General features: G+C 53.9%; 2 protein-coding genes across 7 annotated transcripts; both read left to right on the top strand.

The window, feature by feature from the left end:
• The first annotated feature begins 4,317 nt into the window (after positions 1–4,317).
• Positions 4,318–10,392, top strand: C2H8orf58 (chromosome 2 C8orf58 homolog). Of its 3 annotated transcripts, XM_032332159.1 has the most exons (7): positions 4,318–5,521; positions 6,717–7,222; positions 7,573–7,713; positions 7,839–7,965; positions 8,141–8,253; positions 8,526–8,608; positions 9,131–10,392. In XM_032332159.1, exons 1-7 carry the CDS (start codon positions 5,473–5,475, stop codon positions 9,240–9,242), a joined length of 1,131 nt encoding a protein of 376 aa, XP_032188050.1. In that variant the 5' UTR covers positions 4,318–5,472; the 3' UTR covers positions 9,243–10,392. The 3 variants fall into 3 exon arrangements, with proteins under 3 accessions (XP_032188050.1, XP_032188048.1, XP_032188049.1); XM_032332157.1 differs by lacking the exon at positions 4,318–5,521 and having other exon boundaries at positions 5,528–7,222; positions 8,502–8,608; XM_032332158.1 differs by lacking the exon at positions 4,318–5,521 and having other exon boundaries at positions 5,528–7,222.
• A 547-nt stretch (positions 10,393–10,939) lies between these two features.
• CCAR2 (cell cycle and apoptosis regulator 2) lies at positions 10,940–25,079 on the top strand. Of its 4 annotated transcripts, none has more exons than XM_032332148.1 (21): positions 10,941–11,042; positions 11,912–12,006; positions 12,282–12,373; positions 12,781–12,872; positions 13,071–13,185; positions 13,346–13,475; positions 13,659–13,755; positions 17,334–17,453; positions 19,133–19,355; positions 19,437–19,550; positions 20,086–20,249; positions 20,704–20,875; positions 20,963–21,193; positions 21,303–21,524; positions 22,286–22,430; positions 22,562–22,644; positions 23,068–23,214; positions 23,366–23,477; positions 23,578–23,766; positions 23,925–24,130; positions 24,293–25,079. In XM_032332148.1, the coding sequence occupies exons 2-21, from the start codon at positions 11,949–11,951 to the stop codon at positions 24,335–24,337; spliced, it is 2,757 nt and encodes a 918-aa protein (XP_032188039.1). In that variant the 5' UTR covers positions 10,941–11,042; positions 11,912–11,948; the 3' UTR covers positions 24,338–25,079. The 4 variants fall into 4 exon arrangements, with proteins under 4 accessions (XP_032188042.1, XP_032188039.1, XP_032188041.1 ...); XM_032332150.1 differs by having other exon boundaries at positions 22,565–22,644; XM_032332149.1 differs by lacking the exon at positions 10,941–11,042 and adding an exon at positions 11,097–11,766.
• The last annotated feature ends 44 nt before the right edge of the window (positions 25,080–25,123 follow it).

Below are 25,123 nucleotides of genomic sequence, written 5' to 3' on the forward strand. Positions count from 1 at the left end.
TCCCAGGACCTCGAGATCATGAGCTGAGCCAAAGGCAGAGGCTTAACCCACTGAGCCACCCAGGTGCCCCCCTTTTAAAAAAATTTTTATTTTTAATCTCTCCATCTGATGTGGGGCTTGAACTTACAACCTCGAGATTAAGTGTTGCATACTCCATTAACTGAGGCAACCAGGCACCTCTCCTGGACCCTTTTATTTATTTATTTTAAATATTGTATTTATTTGAGAGAGGTAAAGCATAAGCACAGGGGGATGTAGATGGGGTATGGGCAGAAGCAGAGAGAGAAGCAGGCTCCCCACTGAGCAGGGAGCCAGATGTGAGACTCAGTGTGGGGTTCCATGCGGGGCTCCATCCCAGGACCCCGGGATCATGACCTGAGCCAAAGGCAGGCACTTAAGCGACTGAGCCCCCCAGGCGCCCAACCTCCCGGACACTTTTATAAAGATGGCAGTTTTACTGGGATAACCCCTGGTACTTTAGAGGCCGGAGCTTCTCACTGGGAGCCTGGAGAGGAGCAGGGATGTAGGAGGCGGGCTCCGACGTCTATTCTGTCCAGGCCTCGGCTCAGGGACACAGTCTCATGTTCCCTGGCCCTGGCTGGCCTGCCACTCTGTGCTCCTTGCTCTACTTGGGACCAGTGCTGCCAGCTCAGCTGACTTACCCGGATGAGCTGGAGAGGGGGCAATATCTCAAGTACGTCCTGCACTTGACCAAGGCTGTCTGCACCCATCTGAGAAAGAGATTCACCAGAAAGAACCCTGGACAGGCTGCAGGTCAGCCTTGTCTGGGAGGGACACGCCAGTGGAGCCCCCACCCTGAGGGACCTCCACCCACCAAGGACCTCACCTCCAAGTCAGGGTTTTCTGTGTGTCCCTTCCACGGGAGACCCTGCTGGCTTCACTTCTAGTTGATTTGAAAACCCCAACCGAAACCAAAAAAGGATGGGTAACCAGTGCGAGGCATGTCTGCCCTCAGGTATGTTTGACTTGAGGCCAGGACAGAGGTTCCCTACCAGATTTAGGGCTGGATTCACCCACCGACCCCCAGCCCTCATCCTGGAGGACATTTCAGAAAGGTGCATGGCTGCTGCGGGTGCTCCAGACCCACCCTGTCCCCCAGTTAGCCTGAGGAATGGGCCACAGTCTCAACTTTATTTTCACAGAAAAGATCAAAGCTGGGCTGCAGAGACGGTGCTATCTGGCTCTTTTTGGAGCGAATCTTGGTGGAGAATGTTTGTGTGGGCTCCTCGGGCATCTGTTGATACAATTTACCCCTTGAAATAATCGTCTCATCTTTTGCCTGGATGGCTGCCTTTATTTTCATAGAAAAGATCAAGGCTTTCTGTGGCTCAGGAGGAGGACCCCAGGCCAGAACACCTGGTCGGCAATGGGATGGCCTCCTTGGCGCCACCTGCTGTCAGGTGTAGCCCACGACAGGGGAGAATGCCGGCAAAAGGGGCATCCAGAAAAAGGTAGCACTTTTTCATGCTCTCCTGAAGGTGGTAGTCAAGTGGCAGCCGCTGACCTGGCACGAATGAAATCATAGTACATGGCAATGAGTGCTAAGAGCTAATGTGGGACACACAGGCGTGGCCTGTGAGCACAGAGCAGAGGGCATCTGTGTGCAAGGATGAACAGAACCTGAACAGGTGCAGTGGACAAATGCTGAAGGATGGGGGTGAGTGCAGGTGGATGCTCGGTTTAGGGCAGTGGCTGAAGGAGGTACCAAGAGAAGACTGGAAGGGGAGATGGGACCCTTGAATGCCAGAAGAAATGGTTTGGACTTCATCTTGAGACTCTGGGATCATTTTGAAAATTTTAAGCAGGGAAGTGATGGATTGGAAAAAGTGGGTGGGAATATTAACATGGTCAGATCCCCACCTGTAACAAAGTGTTGTGGGCCAGCAGTGTTCCAAGGAGTAGAGGAAAACAGATGGGGAGTGGAGACCCTTGTGAAAGGGGTATGTTGGTGAGTTGTTGAATGCCTCCAAAGGCTGGATGGGTCCACGCTGAAACTCACCTGTTTAACTGGGGCAAGCAGCTCTCCTTCTGGCGGCCCAGGGCGGGGGCAGGGGGTAGCTTCAGAGTGCTCAGCAGCTATGAAGCCAGCCTCAGCTTAGGAGCACACTTCTTCTTTGGTCAGAGGAGAAGGTTGGGGGCAGTCTTTGATCTTTTTCCTCCCTGCCCTCAAACCCACCCCAAGCCAGCTGTGAGCGCCCACCCCCTGCAACCCAGACACATTTGGGAAGGGACACCACCTAATTATAAGACCTCAGTTTGTCCAGTGCTATGCCCTTTTTACTTTTTTCTGCCTTTGGGGGAATAACTTCAGAAATGAGAGATTCGAGTTAGACATTTCCCAAGAGAGCATCTAATATAGTCCCCTTCAGTTAGAAATGGGAAGGGGACATTCCCAAAGTTTCACTAGGGAATTCTTTTTTTTTCTTTCTTTTTAAATTTTCTTTCTTTCTTTCTTTTTTAAGATTTTATTTATTTATTTATGTGAGAGACAGAGATCACAAGTAGGCAGAGAGGCAGGCAGAGAGAGAGGAGGAAGCAGGCTCCCTGCAAAGCAGAGAGCCCGAAGTGGGGCTCCATCCCAGGACCCTGGGATCATGACCCGAGCTGAAGGCAGAGGCTTTAACCCACTGAGCCACCCAGGTGCCTCACTAGGGAATTCTAACACACAAACGTGTTCAGTGCTTTACTCCTCACAATTCTGAGGTGGGTATTGTTGTCCTCCTTATTCTATAAATGAAGAACCCCTGGACAGTGGACAGGGAGGATGAGTAGCGGGTCCAAGGACTCTGAGCTGGTAAGGGGAGGGGATTGGGATTGGACCCTGGAGTCTGAATCCCGCATTTCTGGTTTGGGGTGGGGAGATTTTGCCCCTCCATCACCAGAGGTTGCCTTCCAGGGCACAAGGGAGGTCACCATGGCTCCCAGCCATCTCTACTCTGGCCGGAGATGCCCTCAGTCTCTTGGCTTGGCCCTTCCTCCCATGGGGCCTAGCTCAGTGCTGAGCTGGCAGGAAATGTGCTTCCTGAAACTGGGACTTCCCCATGGAGGATGAGGGGCCACTGGGCATCCCTGGCCTCAGCTCGAAGAAGGATGCTGCTCAGCCACCGTGTGTCTCAGGAACTCAGGGAAGCTGCTCACCTGTCAGGCGGTCAAGAAAGGGGCGGCAGCGCTGCCCTGCTATTCCTTCAAGCATCAAAGGGAAAGGGGTTTCCTCTGATAGGAAGCAGGGTGGGAGGTGGTCATGCAGGGGTCCAGAGCCCTTGGGGTGGAGAAAGGCCTGACCTAGTTCTGGTCACAGGGCTACTCCAGTCAGAGCTTCAGAAGGCAGAGGGGTGGGAAGTGTGTGGCCCCCTATGATGGATCCCCATCACCACGAGGGCTCAGGTGTATTTGCATGGTTGGGGGGGGGAGACATAGGTGCGTGGCCTGGAAGGGCGTGTGCTTGCATGTGTGTTGGTGGGGGTGTGGGTTCTTTTGAGCCCACACAAAGCCTTGTGCTGAGACACTGCATTCCTGCTGGCTGGGCTTCCTGTTCCAGAAGCATTCTTGCCCCAGAGTCGCCAGGGAGACTGCTTGGAATCTGGCCCCACATTCTCCAGATTCAGGGCGAGATCTGGCAGAGGTTCCCTCCCTTTACCTCCCTAGCCTCTCACTACAGAGGAAGGAAGCCACCTGATAGGCCAGCCCTCCAACCCTCCTACCTAGGGAGCCTTGGGGTTTGGTGCCACACATCCTGTTGGGCAAGCATAAAGCAGTTCCTGCCAGGCCCTGCATTCTGTTTCCCTGTCTGTATCTGGGGAAGAGGAATGGAGTGGGGTTACTGTCTAGGGAATAGGGTTAGGTGGGGAAAACCCAGAGGACTTGTGCCTAGCAGGGAAGGGCTTGGCCTGAAAATCAAGGTGTTACAAGATGGCAGGCAATTCAGGCACTAGGCTCTCATTCTTTCTCCAGACTTGGCTACTGGCCTCAGTTTCCCTATCTTATACAGTTAGAATCTTATAGTTTCCAACTTGCTGATAAGGCTCCACTGTAAGGTGTTTGGGGAAGGGTACGAAGGAGCAAGGAGCAGAAGAGGGTGGCAGGGGCGCCTGGGTGGCTCAGTGGGTTAAGCCTCTACCTTCGGCTCAGGTCATGATCCCAGGGGCCTGGGATCGAGTCCCACATTGGGATCTCTGCTCAGCAGGGAGCCTGCTTCTCCTCATCTCTCTCTCTGTCTGTCTCTCTGCCTATTTGTGATCTCTCTCTCTCTGTCAAATAAATAAATAAAATCTTTAAAAAAAAAAAAAAAAAGAAGAGGGTGGCAGACTTTCTTCCCCTCCTAGTTAACGGCCACTTCCTTCCAAGGGCTCTGGCTCCAGCCCCTCCCCCCGAGGCTCAGGTGCAAGTTTGCACGTCCACCAGCTCCCTTATCTGCCTCCAAGGGATTTGGGTCCTGCTGGGATTTTTCCAGCCCTGTCACCTTACTCAAGAGGATGAGGTTTCCTTACAGGCCAGCAGCCCCCCTGCTCACGGGGCTGTGTCACCTTGGGCAGCTGCCTGGGCTCCCAGCTTCCTTTCAGGCTGGGAGCCTTTGAGGGTGAGGAGTGGTAGAATCCCAGGACCAAACGAGGGTTCGGGTGGGGACAGGGAAGTATTTACACTTCCACCGCCTCCAGGCTGCTTCCTTGTCCCTTTGGCTCACTTCCCCAGATGCTGAAGACCCCCTCCCCAGGCCCCAGATTTAGAGTGCTCGGGGTGAGGGAGAGGTATGGGATGAGGAGGGCATTCAGATCTAGCTTAGGACTCAAGGCGCTCTACAGTTGTCGGAAAGGATTTCCATGTGGACAGGGATCATTTCCCCCTTCTGTCGCGTCAGGTTTCTGAGTGGCTGAGTGACATGCCCCAGGCACACAGCTGGGAGCGCAGGAACAACCTTGTCCCGGTCAGCGCTCTTCCCGCAGCCAGCACGTGGGGCTCCATTTCCTTCCGCGCTACCGTCCAGTCCCCGCCGACCCTCCACCCTCAGCCCCGGCTGCATTTCGGCGGCAGGAAGACAGACCAGCATGTGAACCGGGAGTGAGGGGGTGTCGGGTAACCCCGCACCTCCAACCAGACAGCGTCCTCAGGCGGAGGTCTCCGCTCCTCGGCCGGGTGTGGGAGCGCGGGGCTGCCCGGAGCCCGAAGGACAGAAGATCCAGGCCTTCTCCCGGCTCCCCCGAGCGCCCCGCGCGGCCCGGCTCCCAGCCTCCGCCCCCCGCGGCCCCTCCGGGCGCGCCCACCCCACCCCCAGCCGTCCGCACACCTGCGCGCCCCTCCCCCTCGCCCCCCGCAGGGTGGGTCCGGGGGCCGCGCCCAGCCGGGGCCGGACGCGCGTGCGAAACCTCCCGCCAGACAGCGGAGGGGGAACTCTGGCCGGGATCGCGGGCTGGCTGCTGGCGGCCGGGGCGCCGCGTTGGGGCCGGGAGCGGGGCCATGCTGGGCCGGCGGCGCGTCTTCGCCGTGGAGCCGCTCGGCGGCCGGGGTGAGTCGCCCGCCCCCCAGGCCGGCCGGGGCCTCCTCTCCTGGAGCCGACTCCCGCGCCCGGACCCCGCTCTGCGCTCCCCGTCCCAGCCGGTACACCCCGCCCGGGGCGCCCGACCTCGCCGCCTCCCTTCGGACGGGCTGAGCGATGGCGCTGTGCGCTTTGGAGACCTTCTGGGTTCGGGCGCTAAACCAGCCACCACCTTCCATCCCACTCCCAACGGCTCCACTTCCCTCTAATTCTCAGCCCTTGCCCCGCCGGCTGGTCCAAAAGCCCCCTACGGGGCCGCGGAGAAGGAGAAGCCCTCTCCTTCCCGAAGGAGACTTCCTGGCTGGCTTCCTGGGCCGGGGTGGAAGGGCCCGGAGTGGCCCCCAGCTCTCCCGCGCGGCCGGCGGTGAGACCGAGGCGGCCCTCCATCCTCTCCCGCGCTAGTTTGTACATCGGTGTTACAGTTGGGGACCCAGCGCGTGGGTAGGGCCTGTCGCAGAGGGGACAGTCCTCGGGCGCTTGCGCTGCTTCTTCTACACCCCCTGCCCCCAGTTCCTGTTTAAGTCCCACCCCACCCCCACCCCGACTCCCCACCAAATCGTCACTATTTCTCATTTAAGAGAGCAGAAGCCCGCAGTGGTTATAGCTATTGTTATTTTTATTGCCCTTCCCCAGGAGCTTCTGGAGAGGCTTCATCCTGCATCCTGATGCTAGTTTGGGACCCCAAGCTTCCTTCTTTGTGCCCTTCTCCGTGTCCCTGAGGCCGGAGGGTGGGGGTGGGGGTCGCAGTCCTACTGCCCCCCCCCCCCGGGAGGGGGGAGTAGTTGAAGATACTGAGGCTCCCCATTCACGACTTGGAAGTCCTAGGCTTACTCTAGGCTCCAGGGCACAAAAAGAAAGCAGCTATCCCCTCAAAGGAGGATCGGCCATACAAGGAGCTGATGAACACATCCCACACGGCTTTGCCTGCCATACAGCCCAAATCCGGGGGGTCTGTGATCACCAACAAAGACTTTGAAGGGAACCCGTGTTAACTTCTTCCAACCAGGGATGGGGAGAGATCTGGGCGGGGCTGTGGCTGTCCAGTCCGGTCCCCTCCCTTCACCTCTGGCCCAGGACACTCCTCCCCGGGGAATGCTGCCAGTTGCCAGGAATGCTGGGGGCGTTAGGGGCAGCCTGCCCAGCCTGATGCAGACTCTCCTTGCAGATGGGGTTGGTGAGGACTTGGCACACGGTTGTGTAGTACCTGGAGTCAGCAGCACCTACCGACGGATCCCAGACGCGGCTCAAGATTGGTCACTGGACTCCTGGAAGAGAGATGGCCAGCTGAGAGGTCCCAGGAGGCAGCAACCACTTCTCAAACTGGCTTCCAGGGACTCAGGAGTGGAGATGGTGGTTGGGGACGGGCCCCTGACGACCTCACCGGGCCTTTCTCAGGTCTGTCTGGACTTTGAGCCTACAGGGAGCCCTGAGCCCCTGGCCCTTGCTCCCGTGGAGCCTCCTGCCCATCTTGGCCGGCTTCTGGCCAACCGTAAGCTGGAGCAGGTGCTGGAGCGCTCCCGCCGGCTCCCCACTTCCCTCGCCAGCATGTCACGACACTGCCGCTCACTGAATTCCCCCTGCGAGCTGGAAAGTCAAGTGCCCCCTTTTGGAGCTGGGGAACAGGAGGCCACAGAGGCAGACCTAGAGGCAGGCCTGGAGGAAGCAGAGGTGGTGAGTGCCAGGTCTCAGGGTGGGTAAGAGTGGGACAGAAATGGCCTTCTCACATGGAGGGGGCTGCTGCTGGCTGGTGGGGCCTCACTGACTTGTTCTCCTTGGAGCTCTCTTGGGGTGGGGCTTTCGTTGCTTCTCCTTGACGGCTTGTTCTCTCCTCGGCCCACTCCCAGCTGGGTGGAGGTGGGCAGAATGGGGGCTGGCCTGGCGGCATGCCTAGGTGTGTGTTGGGAGGCCAGCTGGGGGCGTGTGCCTCCTTTCCCCAGCCCCTTTGCTCCCATCTGCTGGTCTGCCTAGCATGGGGCTCTGGTTGAGTTCAGAAGTCTCCCTGACCTCACTCTGTCCCACAGGCGGGGGCCCTGGGGCCTGAAGCCTGGGCCTGTCTCCCAGGACAAGGGCTCCGATACCTGGAACACCTGTGCCTCGTGCTGGAGCAGATGGCAAGGCTCCAGCAGCTCTACTTGCAGCTGCAGACCCAGAGGCCCCTACCGGTGAGTGAGCCTCAGGGCCGGCAGGCCAGCAGGGTGCAGGTGAGTGGGGGCTGTGGAGGAGGGCGGCTCCACTCGGGAGCCCTGGAAGCAGCAGGGTCTTGAGTGCCTGTCTGTCCTGTGCACAGGATCCTGAAGTGGAGGAAGAGGAGATAGAGGGGGCAGGGGGGGAGCCAACCCTGGCCCCTTCACCGCCACCCTCTTGTGACACAAGCCCTGAGGTGCATGAACTGCTCAGCCAGAGGCAGGAGGCAGGTGAGAGGCAATCCCGTTTCCCCTGTGTCTTGCCTGCCCAGGCCCCGCTCCCACCCGGGAGACCCCGCCCCACCGCGGGAGACCCCGCCCCCACCCCGGGAGACCTCGTGATCCCGGGGGCTTGATGTGTGGCTTACTGCTTCTGGCCCTGGATAAGCTGATTCTCTTTCTGAAGGGGCAGAAACAGCTGCACCCCTAAAGGCTGGGCTGCCCAGTGCCAACCCTCCCAGGCTCTTAGAGGCCGCCGCAGAACCAGCTCAGATCTTTGCCCCCTCCCAGGGACACAAGGTAGGTGATGGGTGTGTGTGGAGGCATGGGATAGGATGGAGAGGGGGTGAGGGGGTGGGGGGTGGGGAGGTGGGGGGTGTGGGCTGGTTGGATTGTGCACACAGCGTGAAGGCCAGGAACCCTGGGAAAGGGACAGAATACCTGACTGGAGCGGGTGACTTGTCCTGGCCGTACTGCCTGCTGTCTATGGGAGCTTGGTCAGAGGTTAGTCGTGGGGAGGAGCTCTGATCCCCTCGCCCTCCGCTCAGCGGGATCTCTCCCACTGGAACAAGGTCAAGGTCCTGCTCAACCGGATCCGTTGGAGGAGCCCGAAACACCCTGAGTCCCCTGCCCTTCCTGATGGCCCTGCCCCTAGGTGAGTCCTGGGGCCCAGCCGGGCAGGGGGTAGGGGTGTGGGGAGGAGCCTGATGAACCAGGATGCTGAGATTGTAATGCCAGTCGTGTTTTATGGGTCCCTTTGAAATCTCAGAGACCGAGATAGTCTCAGAGAGGGTGCTGGGAGAAACGGAAGGTAGTTTAAGCATCCCTTTTACAGAGGAGGAGGCTGGGGACTGGGCTGGAGAAGGAAGTCGCTTTCCTGAGGCTACCTGTGTGGTGAGTCCATGGCAGAGCCAGGACCAGAGCCTGGGAGACCCCCTCATGCCGGTTCAGCAAGCCCTCGGCTCTCACAGCTGAACCTTAGGCCACGTGTCGGATTTGCTGGGAGAGCAAGGTTAGGACACAGAGGATTCCACAGTAGATGATGGGGGAGAATGTGGGGGTAGGAAGCACTGTGTCACATTGTCCCTAGCTTCCCACAGCAGATTCCATCAACTCTGGGGCCATTGCTGCCTTTGTTTCCTCCTCCTAGCCTAAAGCTACCTTTTCTTTTCCACAGGATTGAGTCAAGAGGCGTCCCTGAAAGACCTCCATGCCAGCCCCTCCGAAAGACCTTTATGCCATCATTTGTGGTTAAGAAGCAACGAGCAAAAAACCTTTCTGTATGCTGAGACCTCCTGGTGCAGGGATGTGACCCTGGGTTGGGGGGTGCGCAGTGAAGTCTTCTTCCTTGCCCTTTGCCCTGTTGCTGCTTCTGGGCACTGCCAGGAAGTGATGCTCACCCTTCTCTCTGAGGAGAGGGCTGGATCTTTCTCCTCTGGGCAGCCTGGCAGAGGAGCCCTAGCTCCCTGAGAGGCCCCAAGGTGCAGCAGCCCCCAGGCTCCTTGCTGGTTGCCAGAAATCCCTCGGCCTAGTCAATGTGAACTAACTTATTTATCAGGAGTCCATGGGGTGTGTTTGGCATGGTGATCTACTGGGGCCTAGTGTGTCACAGATGCATATTTGTGCAAAATGATCCATGTATCTCCGTGAGTCGGTCACTGTTGTGAACTGGCTGGATCCAACCATCTCTTCTGAATCATACACCCAGAGGGTTGGTTGATCTTCTGGGTGAGGTAACTGTAGAAAGATGGAAGCGACCTCCATTCCTCAGTGTGCAGTTACTGATTTGGAGTCCTACTTTCTTTCTCGCACCTTCGTGGGTAGCCCCAGGACAGGGTGGCGCGGGGAGGGGGTACGGATGAACTACTATTTTGGGAGCCTCTGCATGGAGTCTTGCTTGTGAAGCAGAGCCCCAAAGACAACCTGGAATGGAAGGGTCAGGGACAACACGGAGAATAGCAGAGTAAGCTTCAAGGTCTGTCTGCAGCCGCTTTGGTCCCTAATAACCTTTACACATCAGAGCTGAAACCAGACACTCATACTAGCTTTTAGACCTTGATAAAAATCCCTTAACTTTTCTGAGCCATAGCTTCCTACTTAAAAGTGTCCCGGATGATTTAATGATACCTGCCCTACCTACCTCACAGTCTTATTATGAAGATAAAATGAGATGAAACTCTCAAAGTGCATTGTGACTGTTATATGAACAGGAGGGGGAGGGCATGGGGTTGGAAGGAGGCCAAACCGGAGGGATGATGGGAAGGCTAGAGGATAAAGCAGGCCTGGGTTGTTAATGGAGACTAAAGGGACCAGTGATTAGCGGTGTGACTTGAAGCATGTCATTTCACTCAAGTCTTAGGTCTATCTGAGAATTAGGGCATTAATTCCTGACCTTATCTTCCAGGGTTGTGAGGACTAAAGGAAAAGTTTCTGAGAACATTGTAAATGTCTACCAAAATACTGTGGCGGTTTATTTATTACAGCACGTTAGGTTCCTAACTCTTTGCTGAAGGGGAAAAGCTTAGTCTCCTGTAGATACCAGTGGAGGGGGGTGTGTGTAGGGGAGGGGCTGTCAGTGGAAGGGACAGGCTAGAGATGAAATCATTGGCTTGGGTCAGACAGTAATGTCTCCTAGAAGTGGCCGCTGATCAGGCACCCATCTCAGTCAGGAGGGGCTGCTTCTCTTGCAACTGCAGCCCTAGGGTCTGCCAGAACAAGGCCAGGTGTCGGGTGGTAGGTGCTCTCTTCTATTTAGGGGTCCAGCTCCTGCTGTCTTGGAGCAGGAACCAATGCTCTAAAGCCTACTTTTCTAATGGGACAGTAAAGCGGGGACACCATCAAGGCCAGGTTTCCTAACGCGCATCCGATCGGGGAAGGCGCACTTCCGTTCCACAGTTGGAGCGGGATGGCAGGCCGGCGTGGGGGAAGGGAGAAGTCGGTAGAGAGGAGGGAGGGACCATATCCGGGAGAGTGGCAGCTTCCGACCAGTGGTCGCGCTTCCGGAGAGGCGCTTCCGGTGGTGGCGGCAGCAGCGGCTGTGGTGGTTCCGGGTGTCTTTGTCCCCCCGGTGTCGCGGCCCTGGCCCGCAGGTGGGTTGGGGGGCCCCCCGCCGCCCCTCTGCCCCTTCGCTCCTCCCCCGGCCGAGGGGCGGCGAGGGCCGGGCAGCAAAGATGCACGGGACGCGGAAGGGGCCGAGCCCCCCTCCGGACTGCAAGTCCCGTCTCCCTGGCAACGGCCTCGGCCCTGGGGGCGGGCGGGAGGAGGAGAAACCGCGCGCCTTCGTCCTCCCACGGTGGCCCCGCCGCGGCCCGGCCCGGGAGGCCCGGTGTCGGCGGCTGCTGAGGCGGGAGCGAAGGCCCAGGGAGTACCGGAGCAGGAGAGCGGGCGGGCGGGCGCGCTGCCGGCTTCGCGTTCGGCCGGGCCACGGGGCTACCTTCCCACCAGCCAGTCCGGAGAACAACGGGCCGGGCTTCCAGGGAGAGGGCCCACACCTTCTCCTCTCCGGCACCAGCCTCCTCCATTTTTCGCGGCCTTGCGTGGAGCATTTTGGCGGATGTATTTGAATGAATGAATGTCACTGGGGCCCTTTCCGATCCCCCAATCTCCCCAAGCATCTGCGGGTGGCGTGGCATCGTGAGAGGAGCGCTAAGCGCTAAGTTGTTGGCGACCTGGGTGCGAGTCTCAGTTTTGTCACTAATTGGTGATGTGACCCTGGGCAAGTCTCAGTCTCTGTGAGCTTCAGTTTCCTTTTCTTTAAAATAGCTTGACAGTATCACCCACCACTAATTTATTGTGAGGGCAGAATGGAACAATGTAAATTTTGCATTTCCTGCTCTTTATGTTCCCTCCATCTTCTCCATTCATTCCTCCTCCTCACCTTCATTAAGATCCTCTGTTACTTTTTGGGGGTCCGTGGAAAATTCTCTGAGCTGTTAACTTCTTTCTTTTCCAATTAAAGGTTTTTTCTAAGACTCTGAAAGAGGACAACATTCCCAATGTCCCAGTTTAAGCGCCAGCGGATCAACCCGCTTCCAGGGGGACGCAACTTCTCAGGTGATCACCTTTATTCCTGTTTGGCTGCATACTGGGTATTACGTGCTTTGGAGTTCGTCTTTTAAAATGTGGCTCTTGGGGTTTCCCTAGTAAAGTGCTGTTTGCTGCCAGTGTTTCATAGGAAAATAGGAAATGAGCACCGTGGTGGCAAGTGAGACCCTGTGGAGGAGTTGCCTGGAGTCACTTTGCCCTTTGGGTCCACCATACCTTCTCTCTGACTCTAGTGTTGGAAATGGTAGATGCAGCTCCTGGAGATTGCTTCTCTGTCCACATAGGCGCAGCTTCAACATCTCTTTTGGGTCCTCCTCCTGGTTTGCTCACTCCTCCTGTGGCCACAGACCTGTCCCAAAATGCCAGGCACCTTCAGGTAGGTTGGGCATTTTTTCTAGTGAGTTTCGGCACCTGAGACTACCACAGCATGCTTGGGTGCCTGGTGCTTTCATTCCTGCATCCCGTGTTCATCCTCCCTGGTGCTCCTGGCCTGGGCCAGGATGCATGTGTCTAGACCCCTTTCTGACTGGGGAGTCCTAAGTTCTGGCTTTAGGGAATTAAAGAGCTGGAAATCCTAGGAGAAGCTTCTGACCTAAGAATTAGTCTGATCCCTTCCTCCTCCTTGCAGTAGATTATGATTGTTATACGTGTGTGTCTCCTTCATGTGACTCTCGATACCATATTTTGTTGAAGCTGGATGGGGTTTGGCTGGAGATGAGATGATAACGATGGAGTGTGGACAGCTGCTCTCTGTTACTTTCAAACTGCGTTATTTTCTTACAGGGTGGGGAGAAGCAGCGGGTCTTCACTGGCATTGTTACCAGCTTACATGACTACTTCGGGGTAGTAGATGAAGAGGTCTTTTTTCAGCTAAGGTAGGCTTGAGGTTAGTCCCCTCAATGCTTGTTGAATTCAATTCTGTCATGTGCTGGTGGGGCCCCTCTGAAGTCATTGCTTTGCTGTTTTTATGCAAGGTGTGCGAAATCTTGTTGGGCAGGGCTTCCTAGGGGCAGTCAAGGTGGCTTGGCCAGGGTCTCTGTCCTGACTGGGTCTCCTGGCTTGTGTGCTGGCAGTGTGGTGAAGGGCCGGCTGCCCCAGCTGGGTGAGAAGGTGCTGGTGAAGGCTGCATACAACCCAGGCCAGGCAGTGCCCTGGAATGCTGTCAAGGTGCAAACGCTCTCCAACCAGGTATGCGTCTTTCCGGCATGTGCATTGGAAAGGGGTGGGAGAGAAGCCCCAGTGTCCTGAAAGCAGGGCGAGAACCTTACTTTTGTCAAGGGGTGCGGCTGCGTGGTGGTGAGCAGATCAACCATGGGATGCCCTGAATTTCCTGGTTACTGTCCTGCAGCCCCTGCTGAAGTCCCCCGCACCTCCCCTTCTCCATGTGGCAGCCCTGGGCCAGAAGCAAGGGATTCTGGGAGCTCAGCCCCAGCTGATCTTCCAGCCTCACCGGATTCCCCCGCTCTTTCCTCAGAAGCGTGCGTACCAGTGGCGTGGATGTTGGGATGTGGCTTTATGGGGGTACTCTGGTTGAATGGGGCTGTAACTCTCCAGTTGTTGCTCTCAGAATAGAAGTGGGTACTGCTGTCACTGGAGGAAAGGGACAGGGAAGTTGGGCAGATACGTAGGTTTTTGAGTCACCAGCCATTTCTTCTCTGTAGCTCTGAGTCTCTTCCAAACATCCCACACACTTCATCTGAGCCACCTGAACAGATTTCCTGCTCGGGGCCCTCACGGACGATTGGATCAAGGCCGAAGGTAAGAGAACGATCAAACAGGGAAGATATTTTATTTATTTGTCTATAGGGGCAGTGTCTCTTTGCCACCTGTTACACTAACATTCTCTTTCTGCAACTAGATCCTGGGCTCTTTCCTCTGAAATAGGCTGATGCATTGAGATATATATGCAAATACTAGAACTTTATAAACGTGTTCAGCAAGAAGGGATTTGATGTAGTTCATCTTGCAAAATACCATACTGAATTTTATAATTTTCCCTTTCATTTCTAGTCCTTAAGATGGAGATGCCAAAAATCAAAACTATCCAGAAATAGTAATTGTCCAAAAAAAATGTAACTTTATAGTGTATGTATTAATTTCTAGTATAAGATGTTTTTTATACACACTATATACCAGTGTAGCGTGAGAATCCATAGGTTGCAGTCTGCCCAGAAGTCCAGGCCTGTGCCTAGAACATGTTGGTAGCTTCATGGCCCATATGTAGCTGACATGGTGGATTTGGGACTTTCGGGGTGTTCTAGGCCATCCTGTGTCACCTGTGAGCTCTGGGGAGTGCTGGGAGCAGGCTGCCTGTTCTCTCCAGCTCACGTGTTCCTTCTCTCGCCTTAACTCTGTCCCGAAAAGGTTTTGCTTATATCCCTAGGAGTTAAGCTCTGGATTAGTTTGCTTAAGACCTGTTTTAGTTCTTCTGTCGGTCCTCATTTTAATTTTTTATTAGGGAAAATTGCAAATATAAGCAAAGCAAATAGAAAAGGATGATGAACTCTCATATATTCACCCCCCAGCTTCAATAAGTATCAACATCTTCCATTCTTTTTCATATCTACCTCCATCTACTCCCTGCCGTTTACTTGCTGGTTTTTTGTTTTTGTTTTCTTTTTTAAGATTAAAAATTTTATTGCAAATATTATATAGATTGAAATGCACAAATCTCAACTGGACAATTTTGACATGGGAAATTCCACATAACCCGCACCCCAATTAAGCTCTACAACATTTTCCATCACTCCAGAGAATCCTCTCACATCAAGTTCTTTTTTGAAGTAAGAACTGTGCTGATAAGGAAAAAATCCCCTTTCTCCAGATGCCAGTAGATTATTACATGATAAGGGCTGAGAAAGCAATCCAGTGTGAACTCTTAAAAGGGCATGGAGGAACGCCGAGAAAAAGTTTCGACAAGGGACGCAGCTAGTCTGCTGAAGCTAGTGTTTGTTCCCTTGGGCTAGGTCATTATGAATGCTAACTAGGAGGATGGTCCTGCAGTCTAGGATTGTTTCCCACCCTGCCTCCACTACTTGAAACACTGTGTCTGTCCTCTTCTCAAGTCACTGGTATATATTTTGCAAACACCTACACCCCTTGTCCTGTACATCTTCCTGGTCTTCATCTTCCAAGGACTTTCCACCTCTCACATCCTGTGAGTTTATTAAGGGCCTCATCACCCAATCGCAGCAAGTGCCCTGAGGGATAGTGTAGCCTGGGTGGAAATCGATGGTTGCTATTGACTTTCTGCTCTAGGTTCATATTCAGTCTTTCTGTACAGTCATGTGCATTTGATTGTCCTGAACATACCAAGCCCAGTGCAAGGCCTGTGTTACATGACTTTCGCCATCATGCTTCAGTGTCATGGCTTCTAGAGAAAGACATTACCGCTGGCAGGGAGGTACCACTGGCAGTCAGGACAGAGAATCTGCGAAGTAGGAAAGGGGGCGTAGGAGTTAGGTCACTCTGGGAGAACAGCAATTTACAAAGGAGTCAAGCTATTTGAGCGTTTTGGCTGGAAGCCAAGTTTTATTTTAAATTTCAGGTTTGGGGACGGAGATAACAATGTCCCCGTTGGACTGTCAATACTGAACTACTGAGGTCTTTGGACAGGCGTATCCAGTGGGATGCCATCTCAGTATCCTGCTGAGGCTCCTGAGCTGTCTCCCACTGGTACTGCTTTCTAATGTGTTCCTGACGATTCACAATAAGGAGAGAAAACTGGCCATTGAATTCCAGGATTCAGTGGGACATCCACTGTCACTAGCGGTGGACAGCATTTACTGAAGAGTTTGCTCCAGTCGTGGGCGAGCTGAAGAGAGCTGTCCGAATGACTATTAGAAGCCTGGAAGTGCCGACACCCCGGAAAGGCGAGAGTGGAAGGCAGCTTTTGGATGGAGATGCTCATAAACTGGGAAATGGGCCAGGCACATAGAGAAAAGTTGAAAAACTCTCTGTTAAATGTAATGAGCTTAGATGCCCAGGGCTGGAATGACAAGGGAAGCGAGGCAGGTGGGTCTGAAGGGAAGAGCAGACTAGACTGTGGTCAGTGCCGTACCTGGGCGGGAAGAACTCACAAGTGGTTTTATTTCTCTTGTGAGACATAGGGGTTTTCCTTTAACAGTCTGGCATTTTATAACGGTCTAAAGGTTTTTCTTTTCTGTTTTTACATCTTGAGCTCATAACGTGGTGATACTATCATAAGTAAATTATTATAGAACATATAAAGTAGTACATGCTATTAAGTAATGTTAAAATACTATGAAAATGTGTCACTCCTTTCCCTTTAAAGGTAACCATTCTTAAAGACCTTTAGAAAATAATTTTGAAAAGAGAAATTACTTCTACTTTTTTTTGGTCTGTGTTTTTTTGTGGTCTTTTTATATATACTTTTTATAATTTAATTTTAATTTTTTTAAGTTTTAACTTTAGAGTCCAGATTATTTTTATGCATTGTGATTAAACATTTTTTCCATATTTCAGTGTAATCCTTGTGATTGTTTTAATGGCTGTATGATTATTGTATTTGTTTACTATAAAAGTTTAGGTATTATTGGATATGAATGTGGTTTCTTTACTCTCGGCTTGAATTTTTCAACTATTTATAATGTTTTTCTTTTGAATTAATTTTCTTGGGATAATATTTTCAAGAGTGGAATTACTGGATCAAAGGGTTTGAGTGTTTTTATGACTTTAATGTGTATTGCCAAGGGTTTGTTACAAGAGCTGTCTCTTAATAAAACTTCCTTTATAGAATCCTTTGCATGGTACCATATATGTGTTTCATGTTAAAATTATCAACTAAAATCTTTTCTCATTTAAAAAAATTACATTAGCTATAAATTTTAAAGTTCAGAAAAACACAAAAAAGAAAATTATTCATAAGCCTTACTAGTCAGAGGCATCTATCATTCTTTTTTTTTTTTTTTTAAGATTTCTTTTTTTTTTTTGTAAGTGTTATCTGCACCCAATGTGGGGCTTGAACTCACAACCTAGAGATCGAGTCACATGCTTCACCGACTGAGCCAGCCAGGGGCCCCACTTTATTTCTTTCTAGTTTTTTGAAACTTTTTTTTAACAAGGTTGAGGCATTACTGTATCCATACTACCCTGTATGTCTTTTTGCTCACCGTGGGTGGTTTTCTGTTACAAGGATTTAAATCTCTATTTTAATAACTTTATAACAATGTGTTATGTGGCTGCTAGCAGTGGTTTCTTCATCCATTTCTCTGATGTTGGGGATTCAGATTGTTTGCAGTTCTTTTAGGCCACTTTGTATTAAATTTAAATGTAACAGTGTGGTTTCTTCCTTCTGGTGATGGACCAACCTCCAGTGACGACTATGACTCCAAGAAACGCAAACAGCGGGCTGGTGGAGAGCCTTGGGGTGCTAAGAAACCAAGGCATGACCTGCCTCCTTACCGGGTCCATCTCACTCCCTATACTGTGGACAGGTGAGTGGTGCGGCAGTGGTTGGGGTGGGGGATGGGTGTGTGTGTGTGTGAGGTTTGCAGTTGGTAACAGTTTCTTGTGGAACTGAGGTACAGTATGTGCAAGAGTAGGAGTGTGTGTGCAGGGTTACCTGCCTAGGACCTTTTTGTTTGTTTCTTAATGGGACAGTTTTTTAATTTCTAAATCTCAGATTTTGACCAGCATAGTGCCAGTGACATGCGTGCCCTGATAGAACTTCTTTGATTTGATCAGCAGAAATAATGATGCCAGGCTGTTACTAAGGTGCACATTAAAATCCGGGTACCTAATACCATTTCTAATTCAGGTAGAAAGTATAGATCATAGGCACCTTGGGAGTCGTTTTCCAGGGGACCCCAGAATGATTTCTTGAGCTCTCTAGTGTGTGCAAGGACTCTGGCCTACAGGCTTACCTAGCGCACTTAGGAACTGATTGACTAAGAGGCTGACGGAGTGATTCTGGATGCCATCCAGCAGTGCGGAGGCGGGGCTCTCGCCACTGCCCTGGCAGCAAAGTTCACTTAAGCCCAAGCTGAGGTGAGGGGCAGCCTCTCGGCACCTCTTCCTCGAGGTGGAAAGGAACGAGGGCTGTCACTGTCCTTGCTGGCATCACAGGTTCCTTTCCGCGGGGCCGGGCAGGGCCTCTCCTGTGTTCCACCCTGACCTGCTTGCCTCCCGAGGTTTGTCTCCTTGCAGGACAGCATGATCCCCACAGCACGGAGAGGGGTGCATGTAGGGCCTCCTCCCGTCAGCCAGCACGTGACTGCTGCCGGTCAGCCACACACACAGCTGTTGTGCGGAATATCTACGGAAGCCTCTTGTATACACTGTTGTGGTATTTTGCTTTTTCGCTCAGTGTGTCTTAGAATTTATTCCATGCTAATGCTGGTTAGAGGGACCTCATCCTTTTCGGCACCTGTGCAATATTCCACTACATGGATAGACTGTTGATGTCCCTGGTTCTCTTTTCCCATGTTTCAATCATCCTGAGTTTTGCTATCATAAACATCCTTCTGCAGACGTCTGTGTGGACAAGTGCTAGTAGTGTACTGAGGTCAGTTCCTAGAGATGGAGTGGGTGGCTCCAAGGGTCTGATTTTAAACTTGGACACCCACTGCCAGTTCTCTCAAAGAGGCTGCGTCGGTGTCCCTTCTCGCCCATGGGGCCTGAAGTGCTTATTTCCCCACTGGCAGTGTTATATTACCCAACTTTTCGATTCTTGTCAGTCCCTTAGGTGAAAAGTGATAGTCCGATTTGTATTTATTTAATTAAAAGTGAGACTGAGCATACGTTCGCAGGCTTTTAAGTCTCCTTTTTCTGGTACCTGTAGATGTCTATTTTCCCAGTTTTCTCTGACTTGGAAACCTTCTTGTGAACATGTTAGTAATTTGTGGGCTCCTCTTCGATCAAAACAGTGAGCCTTAGGCTGTCATATATTGCAAATGCTTTTCTGTTTTTTTTTTCCCCAGTTCGACTTGACTTTGCCATTAGGGGCTGAAACATTTTAATGGTCAAATCTCATCCATCTTTTTTCTTTTCAGAGATGTCTTCCTTCCCAGATTAGAAAATAATTTGCCCTTTTCCCCCCAAGTCTTTCATAGTTCCATTTTTTAAAATAATTTAGTCTTTGCTCAGCCTGGATACCCTTGCTTTCCTCCTCCAGCCCCAACTGTGACTTCTTAGAGCTCCAGCGCCGCTACCGCAGCCTCCTGGTTCCCTCTGATCTCCTGGCTGTGTGTCTGAGCTGGCTGTCAGCCTTCCCTCTGAGCCAGCCCTTTTCCCTCCATCCTCCAAGCCGCATCCAGGTATCTTCTGAGAAGGAGCCAGCTCCAGATGCTGGTGCTGAGCCCATCCCTGCAGACAGTGACCCCACTTATAGTTCCAAGGTGAGTAGACTGGCCTCCTGTCTTGTCCCATGGCGGGAGGAGAAAGGTCTCGAGCGTGTCCCTCACACCGCCCGTGCACAGGTACTGCTGCTCTCGTCCCCGGGACTGGAGGAGTTCTATCGTTGTTGCATGCTCTTTGTGGATGACCTGGCTGAGCCGAGGGAGACACCAGAACACCCTCTAAAGCAGATTAAGGTGAGAGCTAGAGTCCACGAGGCAGGAGGCCGTTGTGGGTGGTGGACGGTCAGGCCCTGTCAGATTTGCAGCCGCTTGGCTCCTATTCATGAGCTCACAGAAACAGGGAGCCCTGAGCCGGAATATTGCTATTTCATCAGAAGGACAGCATGGCTCAGGATGTTCTTGTCAGAAAAAGTTACATGGCTGGTGCATGGGTAGAGAGATCCAGCCTCCCCTGCTTCCCACCCCACTGCTCACCACATCCTGCTGCTTTCATTCCCCAGGGGTGGTAGCTGCCTCATGGGGAGAGATCCGTTGTTTTGTTTTGTTTTTTAAAGATTTTATTTATTTGAGAGAATGAGAGAGCAAGCGAGCACGAGAGGGGAGAGGGTTAGAGGGAGAAGCAGACTCCCCGCTGAGTAGGGAGCCTGATGTGGGACTTGATCCTGGGACTCCAGGATCATGACCTGAGCTGAAGGCAGTTGCTTAACCAATTGAGCCACCCAGGCACCCCACGGGTTTTTGTTTTTTAATCTTGCATCCATTTTTGCAGTTTTTGCTGAGCCGGAAAGAAGAAGAAGCAGTGCTGGTTGGGGGTGAGTGGTCTCCCTCTTTGGATGGCCTCGACCCCAAGGGCGACCCGCAGGTGCTAGTCCGCACGGCCATCCGCTGTGCGCAAGCCCAGACTGGCATTGACTTGAGCGCCTGCACGAAGTGGTGAGTGGCTGCCCCAGGCTTGTCTGTGTGTGATCTGTTGTATAGGCGAGACTTTAGGAGGCCGAGTTCCTGTGCCTTTCTGACCTGTGAGTGCTCTTCTCTTCTCCGGTCCTACCTCATCCCTCTCTCCAGCACTTGCAGATGGTTATCCCAGTCATGAGCACGAGTAGGAATGTGTGTGGGTGTCAAGGGTCAGCCAACCCTCTACAGCTCATCCCATGCGATCCCTCAGCCACGTTTAGTGGTCCTTCGTGCTAGGAGCACCCTGGATAGGCACTGTCTGCGTACTCACGGCGGCCCATTTGATGAACCATTTTCTGAGGACTTGGTCTCTTGCGTTCATATTTTCAAAGCTGCGCGTGCAGTATGTGCTCAGTAAATGTTGATGGAAACTGAAGCAACTGCTTGCTAAGGTTGTGGGTCAGTACTTCCTTTTTCCTTTCGCTGCGAGCAGGTGGCGCTTTGCGGAGTTTCAGTACCTGCAGCCGGGTCCCCCGAGGCGGCTCCAGACTGTGGTGGTGTACCTGCCTGACGTCTGGACCATCATGCCTACTTTGGAAGAGTGGGAGGCCCTGTGCCAGCAGAAAGCTGCAGAGGCAGCTGCCCCACCCCAAGAGGTGTCCGGGGTAAGGCTGAGCCCTGCGGACCAGTGGGCAGAGTAGGTGCCCTGACCTCCGGACCCAGGTGGTCACAGCTCTCGGCTTTTGTCACAGGACACAGAGCCTCTGGAGCAGACAGCTGACACATCAGAGCCAGTAGCCGACACTTCTAAACAGAACGCAGAGAATCCAGAGGCCACCGCGCAGCAGGAAGTGGACACCGATCTCCCAGAGGCGCCCCCACCTCCTCTAGAACCTGCCGTCATGGCACGCCCTGGCTGTGTCAACCTGTCCCTTCATAGTATTGTGGAGGACCGGAGGCCAAAAGAAAGGATCTCCTTTGAAGTAGGTGTAGGAGTCTGGGGAGGCTGTGTGGGAGGGCATATGAGATGGCAGGGCTTGGAACATTCCCTTCTTCCTGATGGTTACGGACCTGTGCTGCCTCTTCCCTAAGGTGATGGTGTTGGCTGAGCTGTTTCTGGAGATGCTGCAGAGGGATTTTGGGTATAGGATTTATAAGATGCTGCTGAGCCTTCCTGAAAAGGTGGTGGCCCCGCCTGAACCTGAGAAGGAGGAGGCGGCCAAGGAAGAAGAAACAGTCAAGGAAGAGGTTGCCAAGGAGGCCAAGGATGAGGTACAGAGTGAGGGCACGGCTGCCGAGTCAGACGCCCCCCCGGTGAGTACCTCTGCTGCCCGCGCGAGCACTGGGGCTGCACGTGGGAGTGCCGTGTGGATGCGGGTGCTGCCGGGGGCCCCGTGGGGTTCCTTTCACTGCCTGCATGCACCTTGTCCCACCACTGCATGGCCGCTTGGCTAGGAGCCGGTGTGTGGCTAGAGGTGTGCCCCACTAGAAGGACAGTGGGGCTGGAAGCGAGGCTGGCATGCCACGGTGGCACAGAAGCCTCCACTAATTGTGCCGTGAGGACAGGTGTTTTGGCTACTCGATGGTTAAGTGGAACGCTGCATTTTCTTTTTAAAGGTTTTATTTGTCAGAGAGAGAGCACAAGGAGGGGGAGCGGCAGGCAGGAGGAGAAGCAGGTTTCCTGCTTCCTGCTGAGCAGGGAGCCCAAATTCAGGACTTAGTCCCGGGACCCTGGGATCATGACCTGAACCGAAGGCAGACACTTAACAACTGAGCCACCCAGGCATCCCATAGAACACTGCATTTTCTTAACGCTTTACAAAAGCAGATGGGTCTATCTCTTGCCTAAATCCTGTCGAGTAAATTTAATTTCTGACAGGACTGAGATTGAGTCCTACAGAGAATCCCAGGTTCCTGGGAATTGCCTTAGTTCACTCTGAATCTCTTGTCACAGAATGCTGTAAACAAGACCCATGTAGACAGAACCCTTCTGGACACGGTCGGTGGGCAGATGTCAGCTCTTATCCTTGTTAGCAGTTCCAGGTGACTGTTCTCATCTCTTGCTTTGCTTCCAGAAGGAAGATGGGCTTTTGCCCAAACCTCCATCTTCTGGGGGAGAGGAAGAAGAGAAACCCCGGGGTGAGGCATCCGAGGACCTCTGTGAGATGGCCCTCGACCCAGAGCTGCTCCTCCTGAGGGATGATGGCGAAGAGGAGTTCGGTATGTGCCTGCCTTGGGCAGCGGCCGCCCGGCTTTGCAGCTGGTGCTCGCCTGTCCCAGCTATGCGTCTGGGCCCGAGGGTGAGGGTGGGGGGGCCCCCCTGCTCCACGCTTACCTCAGGCTTCCTGTAGCAGGAGCCAAGCTGGAGGATTCGGAGGTCCGGTCGGTTGCCTCGAACCAGTCAGAGATGGAGTTCTCTTCTCTTCAGGACATGGTGAGACCTCTTTCCTGATCCCCCTGCCCCACTGACATACAGTGAAGCTAAGCAAGGCCTGGGACTCAGTGCTGGGAGACGGAGACTTTACCATAGGACTTCTGGCACCCTCTGACTGACAAAAGACAAAATGTGGTTCTTGGCTTATGGAGCAGGGCTTCCATGGGATCCAGGACACCTCCGTGTCTCCGCCCGGGTGCCTCTGAGTGAGGTACCCGATGTCGGTGCCCATGCCACTCCTCCGTGGGACAACCCCTGGTGCGGCAGAGGTTGCATGGAGGTCATACTGGTGGTCCTGTCTCCAGATGGAAGGGGCGCCCGTTTGTGATCGTGTCCGCTCGTTTTTCGGAGGGCTACGTCCTGGGCGATTTCACCATTTTGAGGTCAGTCTGAAAATCTTGTTCGTCCTTGTCTGTTTTGCAGCCCAAGGAGCTGGACCCCTCTGCTGTGCTCCCTTTGGACTGTCTTCTTGCTTTTGTCTTCTTTGATGCCAACTGGTGTGGCTACTTGCACCGGCGAGACTTGGAGAGGATCCTGCTCACCCTTGGGCTCCGGCTCAGTGCAGAGCAGGTACCGCCCCTCCCATCCCCCAAGTTCCTCTGAGCCAGCCTCCCCTGACAGCCGAGCGCGTTCTGGCCTGCTGCGGGGGGCTCGGGGTGCCGTCGGGCCACGGGCTCCTGCGCTCTTGTCAGGGGCTCTCTTGGCTGTGGGTGTTCTCTAGGCCAAACAGCTGGTCAGCAGGGTGGTGACCCAGAACGTCTGCCAGTACCGGAGCCTTCAGTACAGCCGGCAGGAGGGTCCAGACGGCGGGCTGCCCGAGGAGGTGCTCTTGGGTGCGTCCTGCTGCCCTGTGCCTTCCAGGGTGGAGGGGCGGGGCCGGCTGCTCTCTCCTCTGCAGAGCTGAGCCTTCACTCTTCTCGTGGCCCCTTCTAGGAAACTTGGACCTGCTGCCTCCTTCGGGGAAAAGCATGAAGCCGGGTGCCACCCCCACGGAACACAAAGGCCTGGTGTCCCACAACGGCAGCCTGATCAATGTGGGGAACCTGCTGCAGCGTGCAGAGCAGCAGGACAGCGGACGGCTCTATCTGGAGAACAAGATTCACACACTGGAACTGAAGCTGGGTGAGTGGCCTACGGCCACAGGGACCCAGCCCAGAGGGGATTCGCAGATGCGTGTGTCTGGAGACCAGGAGGGGTCCCGCTGCTCACACTTCAGGCCTCTTGCCCTGGGCTGTGGTGCTTAACTTAGCAGCAGTCTGTCTGCCATTTCCCCCCACCAGAGGAGAGCCATAACCGGTTCTCGGCCACGGAGGTCACGAACAAGACACTGGCGGCAGAAATGCAGGAGCTGCGGGGCCGGCTGGCCGAGGCTGAGGAGACAGCCCGGACGGCTGAGCGCCAGAAGAACCAGCTGCAGCGACTGCTCCAGGAGTTCCGGAGGCGCCTGACCCCGCTGCAGCTGGAGATGCAGCGGATGGTTGAGAAGGTGAGCCTCCCTCGGGAGAGCTGGATGGCTGAGCGCCCTGTTGGGAGGCAGCCAGCCATAGTGTCCCACCCGGGTGCGTTGCTGCTGCAGCCTGGTCTCAGTGTGGAGTGTCGGTGGGCCTCCCCTCTGGGCCCTTCCTCCTCGAGTCCTCTCTCATTCCAGGCGGACAGCTGGGTAGAGAAGGAGGAGCCAGCACCTAGCAACTGAGGGGCCTGGCGCAGGAGCTGCCCTCCCGGGAGGTCGGCGATGGAGCCTGCTGACATTAGAGCCCTTTTGGTTCCAGAAAGAAGCTGGAGCAGGACCTGGGAGCCATAGGCAGGGGTGGCTGACCCCTGTGCTCAGCCTCCATAGAGGAGCTCAGGCCATCAGGGTGGGGTCTGTGCTATGTGCGACGGATGCGTGGGGAACCCCGGTTCCACTTAACAACTAAATCCAACACCTTCTGCACCCCTCGAATGTCATTTTGCCCTCCACCTTAGGATTTCTCCTGGGGCCCTTTAGTCTTGTGCTTTCTCCTGTCCTCTTCCAGTTTAGAATAAGACAGGGGAGGGAAAGGCTTTTCAGATATTTCGTTAAGGTCTGATGCCAATAAACTGAAGAAACAGCCATGAAATCTGGTCGGGGCTGAGCCCTCCCTCTGGATGGCACAGGTCCTGCTAGGTGCAGGAGCGCGTTCTTAGGGGAAGGGTCTCCCCTTGGCTGTCGCAGGGATGGAGTCCGTGCTAGCGAACTCTTGGTGTTGGGCTGTGTCTGCCAGAGAGCACTGTGTTCCAGCCACCCCAGACTTGCCAGAAGAAACCAGCACCTCCCCATGTTCAGAATGTGGTATTGGCTCTGGCCCAGCCTTTTTCCCTGTTCCCCCATAAGTCTTTCCATAATCCGTGGTTTCAGTTTGACTTTGTATATAAAGTTGGTTTTTTTTTTTTTTTTTGGCTTTTTGTTTTTTAAATAAACCAAAGTCAAAAACAAGCCACGTGTCCTCCATAGCTCTTC

This window comes from Mustela erminea, chromosome 2 (assembly GCF_009829155.1).
Source record: "Mustela erminea isolate mMusErm1 chromosome 2, mMusErm1.Pri, whole genome shotgun sequence".
NCBI classification, from domain to species: domain Eukaryota; kingdom Metazoa; phylum Chordata; class Mammalia; order Carnivora; family Mustelidae; genus Mustela; species Mustela erminea.